The 18070-nt window shown below is 48.3% G+C and overlaps 1 protein-coding gene across 2 annotated transcripts in view; it reads left to right on the top strand.

Annotated features, from left to right (window-relative positions):
* The window catches only part of NUCKS1 (nuclear casein kinase and cyclin dependent kinase substrate 1), a 144359-nt gene that overhangs the window by 54468 nt on the left and 71821 nt on the right, over positions 1–18070 (top strand). For both annotated transcript variants that reach the window (XM_063955150.1, XM_063955151.1), the window contains exon 4: positions 14988–15043. In XM_063955150.1, the coding sequence (XP_063811220.1) occupies positions 14988–15043 (56 nt within the window). The remainder of the gene's footprint in view (positions 1–14987; positions 15044–18070) is intronic.

The raw sequence follows: 18070 nt of genomic DNA, 5'->3' as shown, positions 1-18070 counted from the left end.
TCAAGCTCTTCAGTCAGGTCTGGGTTCGCTCGGACCTGGATCCTTGGATAGTAGACATAGTATCACAAGGGTACAAGTTAGTTTCAAGACGTGCCCCCTCACCGATTTTTCAAATCAGCCTTGCCAGCTTCTCTTCTAGAAAGGGAGTTAGTAAGCGCTGCGATACTAAAATTGTGTCAAAATCAAGTAATTGTCACGGTACCCCCGTCTCAGCAGGGGGAAGGGTTTTATTCAAGCCTGTTTGTGGTCCCGAAGCCAGATGGCTCTGTCAGACCGATTCTAAACCTAAAATCCCTCAATTTCTTTCTAAAGAAATTCAAGTTCAAGATGGAGTCCCTACGAGCAGTGATCTCCAGTCTAGAGGGGGATTTTATGGTGTCAGTCGACATAAAAGATGCCTACTTACATATCCCCATATATCCTCCACATCAGGCTTACCTGAGATTTGCTGTGCAGGATTGTCATTACCAATTTCAGACGTTGCCGTTTGGTCTTTTCACGGCTCTGAGGATTTTCACCAAAGTAATGGCAGAAATGATGGTTCTCCTGCGCAAGCAGGGAATCACAATTATCCTGTACTTGGACGATCTCATAAAGGCGAGGTCCAAGGAGCAATTGTTGAAGAATGTTGCCCTTTCACTGACGATTCTGCAACAACACGGTTTGCTCCTAAATCTGCCAAAATCACAGTTGGATCCAACGACACGGTTGTCGTTCCTGGGTATGATTCTGGATACAGAACTAGTTTTTCTTCCAGTGGAAAAAGCTTTGGAAATACATAACATCGTAAAACAGATTCTGAAACCGGCAAGGGTGTCCGTTCTTCACTGCACTCTGTTGCTGGGGAAGATGGTTACGGCCTACGAGGCCATTCCGTATGGCAGGTTCCATGCCAGGGTGTTTCAGTGGAACCTGCTGGACCAGTGGTCCGGGTCTTACCTGGCCATGCACCGGAAAATAATTCCATCTCCCAGGACCAGAATTTCCCTCCTGTGGTGGCTGCACAGTTCTCACCTTCTGGAGGGACGCAGGTCGGTGTTCAGGATTGGATCCTGGTGACCACGGATGCAACCTCCGAGGCTGGGGAGCAGTCACACAGGGAAGAAACTTTTAGGGAAAGTGGTCGTCAGGAAGCTTGTCTACACATAAACATTCTGGAATTAAGAGCCATCCACAACGGCATACTGCAATCAGAACATCTTCTTTGAGGTCTGCCGGTCTTGATTCAATCAGACCACGTTACAGCAGTGGCGTACACAAACCGCCAAGGCGGAACAAAGAGCAGAGCGGCGATGGCCGAGGCCACGAAGATTCTTTGCTGGGCGGAAAGACATGCCAGCGCTCTGGCAGCGGTCTTCATTCCAGGAGTGGACAACTGGGAAGCAGACTTCCTCAGCAGCCACGATCTCCATCCAGGAGAGTGGGGTCTTCATCAAGAGGTCTTTGCAGAAGTGACAAGTCGTTGGGGAGTTCCTCAAGTGGACATGATGGCGTCCCGCCTCAACAAGAAACTTCAGGCGATAGCGGTGGACGCCCTAGTGACACCGTGGGTGTTTCAGTCGGTCTGTGTTCCCTCCACTTCCACTCATTCCAAAGGTGATAAAAATTATAAGAACAAGGGTTCAGGCGATCTTCATTGTTCCAGATTGGCCAAAAAGGGCCTGGTATCCAGATCTTCAGGAGTTGCTCATAAAAGATCCCTGGCCTCTTCCTCTTCGCAGGGGCCGTGCGTGTACCAGGACTTACCGCGGCTGCGTTTGAAGGTGTGGCGGTTGAACGCCAAATCCTAGCCCGAAAGGGTATTCCCAGTGAAGTCATTCCTACACTGCTTCAGGCTAGAAAAGAGGTAACTGCAAAGCATTACCACCGTATTTGGAGAAAATGTGTCTTGGTGTGAATCCAAGAAGGCTCCTACTGAAGAATTTCACCTGGGGCGTTTGCTCCATTTCCTACAAGCAGGTGTGGATGCGGGTCTAAAGTTGGTCTCTATTAAAGTGCATGTCGATCTTTTTTTCAAAAATAATTGGCCTCCCTTTCGGAAGTTCAGACCTTTTGTAAAAGGCGTGCTGCACATCCAACCTCCCTTTGTGCCCCGAGTGGCACCATGGGACCTTAATGTGGTGGTGCAATTCTTGAAATCACATTGGTTTGAACCTTTGCGCAAGTTTGAGTTAAAATTCCTTACTTGGAAAGTGGTCATGTTGTTGGCCTTGGCGTCTGCAAGGCGAGTGTCTGAGTTGGCGGATTTGTCTCACAAAAGCCCATATTTAATTTTTCCATGCTGATAGTGGAGTTGAGAACTCGTCAGCAATTTCTGCCAAAGGTGGTTTCTTCATTTCATGTGAACCAGCCAATTGTGGTGCCAGTGGCTACTGACGCCTTGGCGGAGTCAGTCTCTCGATATGGTCAGAGCTTTGAAGATCTATGTCGCCAGTACGGCGCAGATTAGGAAAACAGAGGCTCTGTTTGTCCTGTGAGCTCAACAAAATTGGGACTCCTGTTTCTAAGCAGACAATTGCGCGCTGGATTTGCAATACGATTCAGCAGGCTCATTCTACGGCAGGATTGCCGTTACCAAAATTTGTGAAAGCCCATTCTACCAGAAAGGTGGGCTTATCCTTGGCGGCTGCCCGGGGAGTCTCGGCGTTACAACTTTGCCGAGCTGCTACTTGGTCGGGTTCAAACACCTTTGCGAAGTTTTATAAGTTTGATACCCTGGCTGAGGAGGACCTCTTGTTTGGTCAATCGGTGCTGCACAGTCATCCGCACTCTCCTACCCGTTCTAGAGCTTTGGTATAAACCCCATGGTTCTTGATGTGACCCCATCATCCTCTAGGACGTATGAGAAAATAGGATTTTAATACCTACCGGTAAATCCTTTTCTTAGTCCGTAGAGGATGCTGGGCGCCCCTCCCAGTGTGGGCTGTATCTGCAGTTTGGTTATTGTTACGCTCATGTTGAGTTCAGTCAATCTGTGACCTGGTTGGTCATGCCGTTGCATGCGTTGTTTAATGGCGTGTTTGAGGTGTGAGCTGGTATGTATCTCACCTTAGTTTAAAATAATTAAATCCTTTTCCTCGAAATATCCGTCTCCCTGGGCACAGTTCCTATAACTGGAGTCTAGAGGAGGGGCATAGAGGGAGGAGCCAGTTCACACCCATTCAATGTCTTATAGTGTGCCCATGTCTCCTGCGGATCCCGTCTATACCCCATGGTTCTTGATGTGACCCCAGCATCCTATATGGACTGAGAGAAAAGGATTTACCAGTAGGTGTTAAAATCCTATTTTTGTTGGTACTGGGACCCCACTAGACCACCAGGGCAAGGGCACCGGTCGGTTTTCTGCATAAACCACTTTATTATTGCCCACAGTACTCGGTGGTGAAGTGCAGCAAGGGGATAAGGCTCTGACCTGTAGCCCCTCCCCTAGCCCCAGGGCACCATTTAGAGTAAATGTTCCCGCCCTGGAGCTGCCTCTGTCTCCCTCACTCCCTGTCGGTGTTTGGGCACCATTACACATGCTGAGCTGATTCTGGGACTGCATGGGCAAAGTCCTCCTCTGTAAAGCCGCCTGTATTATCAGCGCTGTGCATTTTACAGGACACTTAAGTATTCTACATGTCTTTTGATAGTGTTGGTTAACCCTGAAGCAATGCACTGTGTCTTATGTAGTACAAGTACCCTGTGATATACATCCAGTCTTTACTGTGCATTGATACATCTATAAGTCTCTCCAGCTTTACTTCGTATTACTTAGTATTGCTAGTCTAGTGTAGTTTTATTGTTTGTCATAATTTCTGTATTGTACATGTGACTGTGCATATACAGTAGCTGCTGTGTGATTTCTACTTTGTGTATCTCGCTCAGATTGCTATCCCTATATTCTGTACCCTGAGGTAGGCTAAGTGCATCAGGGTTATTATTTGATATAGGTATTTCACAGGATATACTTATTGTGTATTTTTCTCTGATTTTCAGTCGCTATATACCTCTTGAATCCTTTCTCTGTGCTATCACACTGTACAGGCGGTTCTTGGTCAGGTATTATACTGCTGATATTGTACTGTGGTGCCCGTGCTTTACGCTTTCATATGTCAGCTTCAAGGGGCGATGGCTCTGTGACTGATCCTGCATTACGCGGTGATGTCACAGATACATTAGAGGAAAACATAGCAGCGCAGGGTTCAGGCTCCGGGGGTTCCCTGCCCCCCAGTAGGTCTGTAGTAACGGGGGTACGTAACGATTCGCCTTGGGCTACTTTTTCTACCTTACTAAATACTCTGGTAACCAGACTTATGCCCCCTATGGGACCTTGCGTGCCGGTAGAGCCACATATTGTCCCTGCGGTTAATCTGCCATGGGCAAATCTCCTGTCCACTCAGTTATAGCAATTGAATCACTCATTGAACAAACAGAAAACTAACCCTCGCCTGCCTAAGACCAAGGGATCCTCTAAGCGGGCCATTACTTCCTCACAATCCACCCATGTTTCAGACACTTCATCTAATGAGGATGGCGTGTATACTGACCCTTCAGACACTGATCCAGATGCTTCTGATGGGGAATCTTTCACAGGTGGAGGTTCCTGACTTATTAGAGGTTATCAGGCTGATTCTTCAAATTGATGATGACCCAGAACCTATTGCCTCTAAGAAACCTGATTAGATTCAAATGTCAGAAGGTTACTAAATTGGTTTTAGCTCATTCTAACCACTTGGTTGACATACGTCAGGAATCCTGGGAAAACCCAGGGAAGAAATTCACACCTCACAAGAAGATGCTGGCTCGCTATCCCTTGGCTGCGGAGTTAAGTAAAAATTGGGAAACTCCACCGCTGGTGGATTCGCAAAGTAGCTCGGCTGGTGGTGTCCTCTGCTCTGCCTGTAACTAACTACAGTCGCCTCTCTGAAGGAACCAACTGATAAGCCTGTGAAGGGTTGTTTAAAGGCTCTTTATACCCTTTTGGAAGCTGTGCATCAGCCTACTATTGCGACAGCTTGGGCTGCAGAAGCTATTGAAGCGTGGGCCCAGGAGGTGAAAGCAGAGCTGCCATCCAATTTTTTCTGATAATGCTAGACAATGTCTTTCGTAGCTTTCACAGCTTCTCATTACATTAAGGAGGCCTGCTTCCAAATCAGACAAGCCTGCTGCATGATGGAGCGGGCCTCCCCCTGGGGGACCCCCGGGTGGGAGGCCGACTTCTAAGGTTTACCCAGGTATGGTTGAAGACCACTTCCGACGCCTGGGTAATGGAGTCGTCACTCACGGATATGCCATATCCTTCAAGAATCGTCCCCCCTCATCAATTTTGCCTGACAAACATACCTTTTGGATCAGGTGAAGGCAAAACCTCTTCAGTTGGTGGTACACCACCTGGACACAGGAGTGGTAGTGCCGGTGCCGAGGCAAGGGGTACTATTCGCTGCTATTCCTAGTCCCGAAACCGAATGGTTTCTCCTGGCCCATTCTCAACCTCAAAGTCCTTGAACAAATTTGTGAGGGTGTCCAAGTTTCGTATGGAAACTCTATTCGCTCTATTCTGGCTTTGGAGCCCGTGGACTAATATGGTCTCCCTGGACATACAGGATGCTTACCTCCATATTCCTATTGCCATGTCACATCAGCAATACCTGCGGTTTGCTATTGGCAACCTCTACATCACAAAACATACCCAGAAACACTAAGAAATCTCAATATGTATAGTTTGGAGCAGAGAAGGGAAAGGGGGGACATGATAGAAACTTTAAAATATATCAAGGGTTTCAACAAAGTCTAGGAGGGAAACATTCTCCAAATGAAGAGAAGCAAAAGGACACGAGGACATGCACTGAGACTGGAGGGGGGGAGGTTCAGGGGAAATTTGCGGAAAAATTATTTCACAGAAAGGGTAGTGGACAAGTGGAATAGCCTCCCATCAGAGGTGGTAGAGGCTAAGACAGTAGAGCAATTTAAACATGCATGGGATAGACATAAGGATATCCTTACAAAGAAATAAGGATCAAATAAGGTTAGAGATAAAAAATAATATAAAAAAAAAAAAGGGGCAGACTAGATGGGCCAAGTGGTTCTTATCTGCCGACAAATGTTTCTATGTAATTTCAGACCTTGCCCTTTGGATTGACCACAGCTCCGAATATTCACAAAGGTCATGGCGGTAATGACTGCCCTACCCCGCCGTCAGTGTCAGGATCCTACCTTATCTGGACGACTTGCTGATCCTGGCGAACTCCCCAGAAATTCTCCTCAGTCATCTGGATCTGACAGTCCAGTTTCTGCAAGCCCACTGGTGGCTCATCAACTGGAAGAAATCTTCCCTGGTCCCTGTATCAGGAGAAGGTCCTGAGCCATCAGGACAGAATTCAATGTTTCCCCTCTCGCCTGCGAGTGTCGATGCATCGCCGAGTGTAAGTACTAGGCCTCATGGGGTCTGCTTTTGACATGGTAGAGTACGCTTCATTTCATTTCCGCCCTCTGCAGAAGCTGATTCTTACCAAATGGGACGGCCTACCTCACCAGATCAGGTCTCTCATGATCATCTGGTCTCCGGAGGTTTGTCAGTCACTGAGCTGGTGGCTACAGGACCATTGATTTGAGCAGGGGTTGTCCCTTCTGGATCTCCAACTGGGTCCCTCTGACCATGGATGCCAGTCTGCGGGGTTGGGGAGCTGTGTTGGCGCAACACTCTCTTCAGGGTAGGTGGACCAGGGAGGAGTCTCTCCTCCCGATAAACATTCTAGAATTGCGGGTGGTGTTCAATGCTCTAAACCTGGCCCAGCATCACATACAGAACAGGCCTGTTAAAGTACAGTAGACAACGCCACCACGGTGGCATACTTAAATCATCAAGGCGGCACTTGAAGCCGCTTGGCAATGATGGAAGTGTCCAGGATTCTTCAGTGGGTGGAACGCCATCTGCCAGCCATATCGGCAGTGTTCATTCCGGGGGTCCTCAACTGGGAAGTGGACTTCGTCAGGACGTACACGCCGGAGAGTGGAGCTTCCATCCAGAAGTCTTTCAACTCCTCGTGGACAAGTGGGGCCTACCAGATGTAGACCTGATGGCGTCTCGACACAGTCACAAGGTTCCGGTCTTCGGAGCAAGGACAAGGGATCCTCAAGCAGCATTCGTGGACGCACTGGCAATTCCATGGAGCTTTCGGCTGCTGTACGTGTTCCCTCTGGTGTCCCTTCTGCCCAGGGTAATAAGAGTTCAAGCAAGGAAGAATCCTACTTCTGATCGCTCCAGCGTGGCCCAGATGGCATTGGTTCTCAGACCTACAGGGTCTCTCGACAGAGCACCCTCTTCTACTACGCCCAGACCACCTCGTTCAGGGCCCTTGTGTATACCAGAAATTGGCCCGGCTGGCTTTGACGGCATGGCTCTTGAAGCTTCCGTACTGAGGGCCAAAGGCCCGTAAGCCAGCTTCGTCTCGGATTTATCATAGGGTCTGGAATTCTTACTTTGCTTGGGACGCATCTAACAATCATGATGCTTACAAGTTTAGTACGGCCAAACTTTTGGCTTTCCTGCAACGGGGCCTGGACTTCGGCCTTCGTCTGGCCTCCATCAAGGCTCATATTTCTGCCTTGTCGGTATGGTTTCAGAGAAATTGCGACTCTGCCTGATGGTCATACATTCACTCAGGGTGTATTACGGATTCAGCCTCCCCGTGTCCCGCCTGTGGCTCTCTGGGATTTGTCGGAGGCCTTGCAAGAGTCTCCGGTTGAACCTCTTGAATCTGCGGACCTTAAGTGGCTTACTCTTAAGGTTTTGTTTCTGCTGGCTATTGCCTCTGCTAGACCAGTTTCAGATTTGGGTGCCTTATGTTGGTCACCTTTTCTGATTTTTCACTGTGGCCGTTCGGTTCTTCGGACACGCCCTGGTTATCTACCTAAGGAGGTGTCTTTCCACCTTAATCAAGAGATTGTGTTTCTGGCCTTTATCTATCTTAATTTGTCCTCCAAAGAACGATCTTTGGATTTGGTGCAAACGTGGCTGGCCTGCGAATAAGCAGACCCTGGCCAGATGGATTAGAATGGTTATTGCACAAGCTTATGTACAGGCTAGTCTTCCAGCTCCTGCTACCATCAAAGCCCATTCTACTCGGTCGGTTGGACCTTCTTGGGCGGCCCGCCGTGGTACGACCGTTGAACAATTGTGCAAGGCGGCTACGTGGTCCTCGGTGAACACTTTCATAAGGTTCGATACTTACGCCTCCCAGGATGCTTCCTCTGGATGCAGGGTTCTTGTGCCCACTACAGTGCTTCCCCTCACATGAGGAACTGCTTTAGGACATCCCCGATGTTATCCCTGTGGAACCCAGTGTACCCCGCTGCAGAAAAGGAGATTTATGGTAAGAAGTTGAACTTACCGTTGTTAAATCTTTCTGCGAGGTACACTGGCTTCCACAGGGTGCCCACCCTGACGCACTTAGCTTCTCTTTGGGTTTGTACGGCATTAGCCGCTGATACCTTCTCCCGTCGTGAGAATGTGGTGTATGTGCCTGCTAACTGTTCTAGTCTTTTACCTGTTGCTGCATTGGACTGGTTAACAAAACTGAGCTGCTATGCACAGAGGCGGGGTTATATAGGAGGCGGCGCTGAGCTTCTTGGGAGCAGTCAAAGCTTTTAGCCTGTTGGTGACTCTGCTCAAGATCCTATTCTACACCCCGATGTTATCCCTGTGGAACCCAGTGTACCTCGCAGAAAGATTTTAACAAAGGTAAGTTCTTACCATAAATCTCCCTTTTTAAAAAAATAAATAAAAATCACACAATTAACTTTTGGGCTTAAATTTCATTCAGAAGGAAGTCAGGCAAATAGTTACATGAAAAATTGTAGCTTGAAATGTGCTTTAAAATGTGTTTTATCCAAGCTTTCAGTGACTCTTCAGATCTGAGATATTGCATTTACACATTTCGTTCAACAGTGAAAAATAGTATACGTCATGATACAAAAATGGCCGCTATCTTCATATGAAGGTACTGTAAATAAAAAATAAAGTAATGGTTTCTGACTACTAATGGGTTAAGTTATCGCATACAAAAAGACAACTTGAACAAAATGATCAAGGAACCAATTTAATTCTGTACCATTTCATATGGATTGATACTCTGGGCTTCTAATATGGAACGTCTTAAGCAGTGCTCCGCTTCCTGGGGACAGCTGCCTTGCCCCCTCAGCATGATGTGACTTGTTTAGAGTGTAGACCAGCACTGGGTGGCACGGAGCCCAGCTACAGCATGTTGTACAGTTGTGCAGTCACACTATTTTCTCTAACGTCCTAGTGGATGCTGGGGACTCCGAAAGGACCATGGGGAATAGCGGCTCCGCAGGAGACTGGGCACAAAGTAAAAGCTTTAGGACTAGCTGGTGTGCACTGGCTCCTCCCCCTATGACCCTCCTCCAAGCCTCAGTTAAGATTTTGTGCCCGAACGAGAAGGGTGCAATCTAGGTGGCTCTCCTGAGCTGCTTAGAGTAAAAGTTTAAATAGGTTTTTTTATTTTCAGTGAGACCTGCTGGCAACAGGCTCACTGCATCGAGGGACTAAGGGGAGAAGAAGCGAACTCACCTGCATGCAGAGTGGATTGGGCTTCTTAGGCTACTGGACATTAGCTCCAGAGGGACGATCACAGGCCCAGCCATGGATGGGTCCCGGAGCCGCGCCGCCGGGCCCCTTACAGATGCTGAAGCAAGAAGAGGTCCATAAATCGGCGGCAGAAGACTTTCCTGTCTTCATAAGGTAGCGCACAGCACTGCAGCTGTGCGCCATTGCTCTCAGCACACTTCGGTCACTGAGGGTGCAGGGCGCTGGGGGGGGGCGCCCTGGGAAGCAATGAATTTACCTTATTTGGCAAAAAAATACATCACATATAGCTCCTGGGCTATATGGATGTATTTAACCCCTGCCAGTTTTCCAGAAAAAAGCGGGAGAAGAGCCCGCCGTGAAGGGGGCGGGGCCTATCTCCTCAGCACACAGCGCCTTTTTTCCCATACAGCTCCGCTGGTAGGAAGGCTCCCAGAATCTCCCCTGCATCCTGCAACTACAGAAACAGGGTAAAAAAGAGAGGGGGGCACTTATTTGGCAAAATAACAGATATAAGCAGCTATAAGGGATAGACACTTATTGTAAGGTTGTCCCTATACATATATAGCGCTCTGGTGTGTGCTGGCAAACTCTCCCTCTGTCTCCCCAAGGGGCTAAGTGGGTCCTGTCCTCTATCAGAGCATTCCCTGTGCGTGTGCTGGGTGTCGGTACGTGTGTGTCGACATGTATGAGGAGGAAAATGATGTGGAGGCGGAGCAATTGCCTATAATGGTGATGTCACCCCCTAGGGAGTCGACACCTGAATGGATGGCCGTAATTAAGGAATCACGTGACAGTGTCGGCACGTTACAGAAAACTGTTGATGACATGAGACAGCCGGCAGCTCAGTGCCTGTCCAGGCGTCTCAAACACCGTCAGGGGCTATTAAACGCCCGTTACCTCAGTGGGTCGACACGGACACAGACACTGACTCCAGTGTCGACGGTGAAGAAACAAACGTATTTTCCAGTAGGGCCACACGTTACATGATCACGGCAATGAAGGAGGTTTTGCACATCTCTGATACTGCAAGTACCACAAAAAGGGGTATTATGTGGGGTGTGAAAAAACTACCCGTAGTTTTTCCTGAATCAGAGGAATTGAATGAAGTGTGTGATGAAGCGTGGGTTACCCCCGACAAAAAACTGCTAATTTCTAAAAAATTATTGGCACTATATCCCTTCCCACCAGAGGTTAGGGCTCGTTGGGAAACACCCCCTAGGGTGGATAAGGCGCTCACACGCTTATCAAAACAAGTGGCGTTACCGTCTCCAGAAACGGCCGCCCTTAAGGAGCCAGCAGATAGGAGGCTGGAAAATATCCTTAAAAGTATATACACTCATACTGGTGTTTATACTGCGACCAGCAATCGCCTCAGCCTGGATGTGCAGTGCTGGGGTGGCTTGGTCGGATTCCCTGACTGAAAATATTGATACCCTGGACAGGGACAATATATTATTGACTATAGAGCATTTAAAGGATGCATTCCTATATATGCGAGATGCACAGAGAGACATTTGCACTCTGGCATCAAGAGTAAGTGCGATGTCCATTTCTGCCAGAAGAGGATTATGGACGCGACAGTGGTCAGGGGATGCGGATTCCAAACGGCATATGGAAGTATTGCCGTATAAAGGGGAGGAGTTATTTGGGGGCGGTCTATCGGACCTGGTGGCCACGGCAACGGCTGGGAAATCCACCTTTTTACCCCAAGTCACCTCGCAGCAGAAAAAGATACCGTCTTTTCAGGCTCAGTCCTTTCGTCCCCATAAGGGCAAGCGGGCAAAAGGCCACTCATATCTGCCCCGGGGCAGAGGAAGGGGAAAAGGACTGCAACAGACAGCTTCTTCCCACGAACAGAAGCCCTCCCCCGCTTCTGCCAAGTCCTCAGCATGACGCTGGGGCCTTACAAGCGGACTCAGGCACGGTGGGGGCCCGTCTCAAGAATTTCAGCGCGCAGTGGGCTCACTCGCAAGTGGACCCCTGGATCCTGCAGGTAGTATCTCAGGGGTACAAATTGGAATTCGAGACGTCTCCCCCTCGCCGGTTCCTGAAGTCTGCTTTACCAACGTCTACCCCCGACAGGGAGGCGGTATTGGAAGCCATTCACAAGCTGTATTCCCAGCAAGTGATAATCAAGGTACCCCTCCTACAACAGGGAAAGGGGTATTACTCCACGCTGTTTGTGGTACCGAAGCCGGACGGCTCGGTGAGACCCATTTTAAATCTGAAAGCCTTGAACACTTACATAAAAAGGTTCAAGTTCAAGATGGAGTCACTCAGAGCAGTGATAGCGAACCTGGAAGAAGGGGACTACATGGTGTCTCTGGACATCAAGGATGCTTACCTCCATGTCCCAATTTGCCCTTCTCATCAAGGGTACCTCAGGTTTGTGGTACAGAACTGTCACTATAAGTTTCAGACGCTGCCGTTTGGATTGTCCACGGCACCCCGGGTCTTTACCAAGGTAATGGCCGAAATGATGATTCTTCTTCGAAGAAAAGGCGTCTTAATTATCCCTTACTTGGACGATCTGATAAGGGCACGGTCCAGAGAACAGTTAGAGGTCGGAGTAGCACTATCTCAAATAGTACTACGACAGCACGGATGGATTCTAAATATTCCAAAATCGCAGCTGATTCCGACGACACGTCTGCTGTTCCTAGGGATGATTCTGGACACAGTACAGAAAAAGGTGTTTCTCCCGGAAGAGAAAGCCAGGGAGTTATCCGACCTAGTCAGGAAACTCCTAAGACCAGGCCAGGTGTCAGTGCATCAGTGCACAAGGGTCCTGGGAAAGATGGTGGCTTCTTACGAAGCGATTCCATTCGGCAGATTCCACGCAAGAACTTTTCAGTTGGATCTGCTAGACAAATGGTCCGGATCGCATCTTCAAATGCATCAGCGGATAACCCTGTCTCCAAGGACAAGGGTGTCTCTCCTGTGGTGGTTACAGAGTGCTCATCTCCTAGAGGGCCGCAGATTCGGCATTCAGGATTGGGTCCTGGTGACCACGGATGCCAGCCTGAGAGGCTGGGGAGCAGTCACACAGGGAAAAAATTTCCAGGGCTTGTGGTCAAGCATGGAAACGTCACTTCACATAAATATCCTGGAACTAAGGGCCATTTACAATGCCCTAAGTCAGGCAAGGCCTCTGCTTCAGGGTCAGCCAGTATTGATCCAGTCGGACAACATCACGGCAGTCGCCCACGTAAACAGACAGGGCGGCACAAGAAGCAGGAGGGCAATGACGGAAGTGGCAAGGATTCTTCGCTGGGCGGAAAATCATGTGATGGCACTGTCAGCAGTGTTCATTCCGGGAGTGGACAACTGGGAAGCAGACTTCCTCAGCAGACACGATCTTCACCCGGGGGAGTGGGGACTTCACCCAGAAGTCTTCCACATGATTGTAAACCGTTGGAAAAACCAAAGGTGGACATGATGGCGTCTCGCCTCAACAAAAAACTGGACAGATATTGCTCCAGGTCAAGGGACCCTCAGGCAATAGCTGTGGACGCTCTGGTAACACCGTGGGTGTACCGGTCAGTGTATGTGTTCCCTCCTCTTCCTCTCGTACCAAAAGTACTGAGAATCATAAGAAGGAGAGGAGTAAAGACTATACTCGTGGCTCCGGATTGGCCAAGAAGGACTTGGTACCCGGAAATTCAAGAGATGCTCACGGAAGACCCGTGGCCTCTACCTCTAAGACAGGACCTGCTCCAGCAGGGACCATGTTTGTTCCAAGACTTACCGCGGCTGCGTTTGACGGCATGGCGGTTGAACGCCGGATCTTGAAGGAAAAAGGCATTCCGGATGAAGTCATCCCTACCCTGATCAAAGCCAGGAAGGATGTAACCGTACAACATTATCACCGTATTTGGCGTAAATATGTTGCGTGGTGCGAGGCCAGGAAGGCCCCTACGGAGGAATTTCAGCTGGGTCGATTCCTGCATTTCCTGCAAACAGGACTGTCTATGGGCCTCAAATTAGGGTCCATTAAGGTTCATATTTCGGCCCTGTCTATATTCTTCCAAAAAGAACTAGCTTCTGTTCCTGAAGTTCAGACGTTTGTCAAGGGAGTACTGCATATACAGCCTCCTTTTGTGCCTCCAGTGGCACCTTGGGATCTCAATGTAGTGTTGGGATTCCTAAAATCACATTGATTGGTTTGAACCACTCACCACTGTGGACTTGAAATATCTCACATGGAAAGTGGTAATGCTGTTAGCCCTGGCTTCAGCCAGGCGTGTATCAGAATTGGCGGCTTTATCCTATAAAAGCCCTTACCTAATTTTTCATACGGACAGGGCAGAATTGAGGACTCGTCCTCAATTTCTCCCTAAGGTGGTTTCAGCATTTCACTTAAACCAACCTATTGTGGTGCCTGCGGCTACTAGGGACTTGGAGGATTCCAAGTTGCTGGACGTAGTCAGGGCCCTGAAAATATATGTTTCCAGGACGGCTGGAGTCAGAAAATCTGACTCGCTGTTTATTCTGTATGCACCCAACAAGCTGGGTGCTCCTGCTTCTAAGCAGACGATTGCTCGTTGGATTTGTAGTACAATTCAGCTTGCACATTCTGTGGCAGGCCTGCCACAGCCAAAATCTGTAAAAGCCCATTCCATACGGAAAGTGGGCTCATCTTGGGCGGCTGCCCGAGGGGTCTCGGCTTTACAACTTTGCCGAGCAGCTACTTGGTCAGGGGCAAACACGTTTGCTAAATTCTACAAATTTGATACCCTGGCTGAGGAGGACCTGGAGTTCTCTCATTCGGTGCTGCAGAGTCATCCGCACTCTCCCGCCCGTTTGGGAGCTTTGGTATAATCCCCATGGTCCTTTCGGAGTCCCCAGCATCCACTAGGACGTTAGAGAAAATAAGAATTTACTTACCGATAATTCTATTTCTCATAGTCCGTAGTGGATGCTGGGCGCCCATCCCAAGTGCGGATTGTCTGCATTACTTGTACATAGTTATTGTTACAAAAATCGGGTTATTGTTGTTGTGAGCCATCTTTTCAGAGGCTCCTTCTGTTATCATGCTGTTAACTGGGTTCAGATCACAGGTTGTACGGTGTGATTGGTGTGGCTGGTATGAGTCTTACCCGGGATTCAAAATCCTTCCTTATTGTGTACGCTCGTCCGGGCACAGTATCCTAACTGAGGCTTGGAGGAGGGTCATAGGGGGAGGAGCCAGTGCACACCAGCTAGTCCTAAAGCTTTTACTTTGTGCCCAGTCTCCTGCGGAGCCGCTATTCCCCATGGTCCTTTCGGAGTCCCCAGCATCCACTACGGACTATGAGAAATAGAATTATCGGTAAGTAAATTCTTATTTTTTTTTTTTTTTTTTTTGTTGTCTGTCAAAAATATTTAATGGATACATGGTCTTTTCTATTAAAAACAGTGAAGATTCGGATGAGAAAGAGGTCAAGAAAACCAAAAAAGAGCGTGACTCAGCAGGTAAATAACATACGACTAAATCTGTTTCCTCTAAAGGAGGAAGCCCTTTCTATCACCCATTGCTTCACACATTTCTATGTACAGTATCTTAAACCTGCTAGCTTGCAAAAGTTATGGAACTTCCATCTTGCTTTTCTTATTGATCTCTAAAAATATTAGTGTTCAGTTTTCTTGTTTCTGGTTTTTTTTTTTTTTAAAGACCTGTTTGGCTAGAACATCTTTCAAAAGTAGCTGACTTTACATGCATTGCTATTAACTGCGACTGAACAAGTGATAGTGAAAGGTTTATCTTTTTACAGTGGTAATTGAGAATTTCTTCATTGTAAGATGAGCAAAACTTCAAAAATGTCAACCTTATTGCAAGCAGTTATTTTTTTTTCTCTTACGTCCTAGAGGATGCTGGGGACTCTGTAAGGACCATGGGGGTATAGACGGGCTCCGCAGGAGACATGGGCACTCTAAAGACTTTAGGATAGAATGGGTGTGCACTGGCTCCTTCCTCTATGCCCCTCCTCCAGACCTCAGTTAGATCCTGTGCCCAGAGGAGACTGGGTGCATTACAGGGGAGCTCTCCTGAGTTTCTCTGAAAATGACTTTTGTTAGGTTTTTTTATTTTCAGGGAGCACTTCTGGCAACAGGCTCCCTGCATCGTGGGACTGAGGAGAGAGAAGCAGACCTATTTAAATGATAGCCTCTGCTTCTTAGGCTACTGGACACCATTAGCTCTAGAGGGTCGGAACGCAGGTCTCCCCTAGCCGTTCGTCCCAGAGCCGCGCCGCTGTCCTCACAGAGCCGAAAGATGGAAGCCGGGTGAGTATTAAGAAGAAAAGAAGACTTCAAAGGCGGCAGAAGACTTAAGATCTTCACTGAGGTAACGCGCAGCGGTAACGCTGCGCGCCATTGCTCTCACACATACACACACAGCGGGCACTGTAAGGGTGCAGGGCGCAAGGGGGGCACCCTGGGCAGCAGCAAAAACCTCTAGGGACACTGGCATATGTAGGAGGTATATTAATAAACCCCGCCAGTATAAATAATTTGAGCGGGTCCGAAGCCCGCCGGTGAGGGGGCGGGGCTTGGTCTTCCAGCACTAACCAGCGCCATTTTCTCCACAGCACTGCAGAGAAGCTGGCTCCCCGGACTCTCCCCTGCTGAACAAGATTAGAGGGCAAAAAAGAGGGGGGGCACATTTTATTGGCACAGTGAGTGTAATTATATATATATGTGTGTGTGTGTGTGTGTATGTATGTATGTATCTATGTATGTATCTATGTATGCATGTATCTATGTATGTATGTATCTATCTATGTATGTATGTATCTATCTATCTATGTATGTATCTATGTATGTATGTATGTGTATGTATCTCTATCTATGTATGTATGTATCTATCGTATGTATCTATCTAAGGAGGAGGTGGAGCAGATGATTGTGTCTCCGTCGGCAACGCCGACACCTGATTGGTTGAATATGTGGAATGTTTTAAATGCAAATGTGACTTTCTTACATAAGAGATTGGACAAAGCAGAGTCCAGAGATAAAACAGGGAGTCAATCTATGGCTTTGACTGTGTCACAGGGCCCTTCAGGGTCTCAAAAACGTCCCCTGTCCCAGATAGCAGACACTGATACCGACACGGATTCTGATTCGTGTCGACTATGATGATGCGAGATAACACCCAAGGGTGGCCAAAAGTATTCATTATATGATTATTGCAATAAAAGATGTTTTGCATATCACAGATGACCCCTCTGTCCCTGACACGAGGGTATGCATGTTTAAGGAAAAGAAACCTGAGGTAACCTTTCCCCCATCTCTTGAGCTGAACGCGTTATTTGAAAAAGCTTGGGAAACTCCAGACAAAAAGCTGCAAGAGGATTCTTATGGCATATCCTTTCCCTGCACAGGACAGGGTACGGTGGGAATCCACGCCCAGGGTGGACAAGGCTTTAACGTGCTTGTCCAAGAAGGTGGCGCTACAGTCTCCAGACACGGCAGCCCTCAAGGTTCCTGCTGATCGCAGACAGGAAACTACCTTAAAATCAATTTATACACATACGGTTGCTTTGCTCAGACCGGCAATAGCATCGGCTTGGGTTTGTAGCGCTGTAGCAGCGTTGACATATGCCTTGTCAGCTGACATTGATACCCTAGATAGGGATACCATTTTATTGACCTTAGGTCACATTAAAGACGCAGTCTTATATATGAGAGACACTCGGAGACGTTGGGCTGCTAGGTTCGAGAGCCACCGCCATGGCGATTTGTGCTAGGCAAGCACTGTGGACCCGCCAATGTACGAGTGATGCCGACTCAAAGAGGCATATGGAAGTTTTGCCTTACAAGGGTGAGGTTTTATTCGGGGGAAGGTTTCGCGGACCTGGTTTCCACAGCTACCGTGGGCAAATCTACTTTTTTGCCTTTTGTTCCCCCACAGCAAAAGAAAACTCCACAGTATCGGATGCAGTCCTTTTCGGTCGCATAAGTCCAGAAGTGGTCGGGGCTCTTCCTTCCTCGCCAGAGGTAAGGGTAGAGGGAAAAGAATGCCTGCTACGGCTAGTTCCCAGGAGCAGAAGTCCTCCCCGGCTACTACTAAATCCACCGCATGACGCTGGGGTTCCACTGAGGGAGTCTGCGCTGGTGGGGGCACGCCTTCGACTCTTCAGCCACGTCTGGGTTCAGTCGGACGTGGATCCTTGGGCGATGGAAATTGTATCCCATGGCTACGAGCTGAAATTCGAAGACGTGCCTCCTCGCCGATTTTTCAAATCTGCTTTACCAGCTTCTCCCCCAGAGAGGGAGATAGTTTTAGCTGCAATTCAAAAGCTGTGTCAACAGCAAGTGATTATCAAGGTTCGCCTAATATAACAGGGAAAAGGTATTATTTAACCCTATTTGTGGTCCCGAAACCGGATGGCTTGGTCAGACCCATTCTAAATTTAAAATCCCTGAACCTGTACTTGAAAAAGTTCAAGATGGAATCGCTCAGGGCAGTTATCTCCAGCCTGGACGGGGGGGATTTTATGG

Source organism: Pseudophryne corroboree, chromosome 2, assembly GCF_028390025.1.
Source record: "Pseudophryne corroboree isolate aPseCor3 chromosome 2, aPseCor3.hap2, whole genome shotgun sequence".
In the NCBI taxonomy this organism is placed as follows: Eukaryota; Metazoa; Chordata; class Amphibia; order Anura; family Myobatrachidae; genus Pseudophryne; species Pseudophryne corroboree.
The sequence above is the reverse complement of the archived record's forward strand: the minus strand, read 5'-3'. Positions and strand labels throughout refer to the sequence as shown.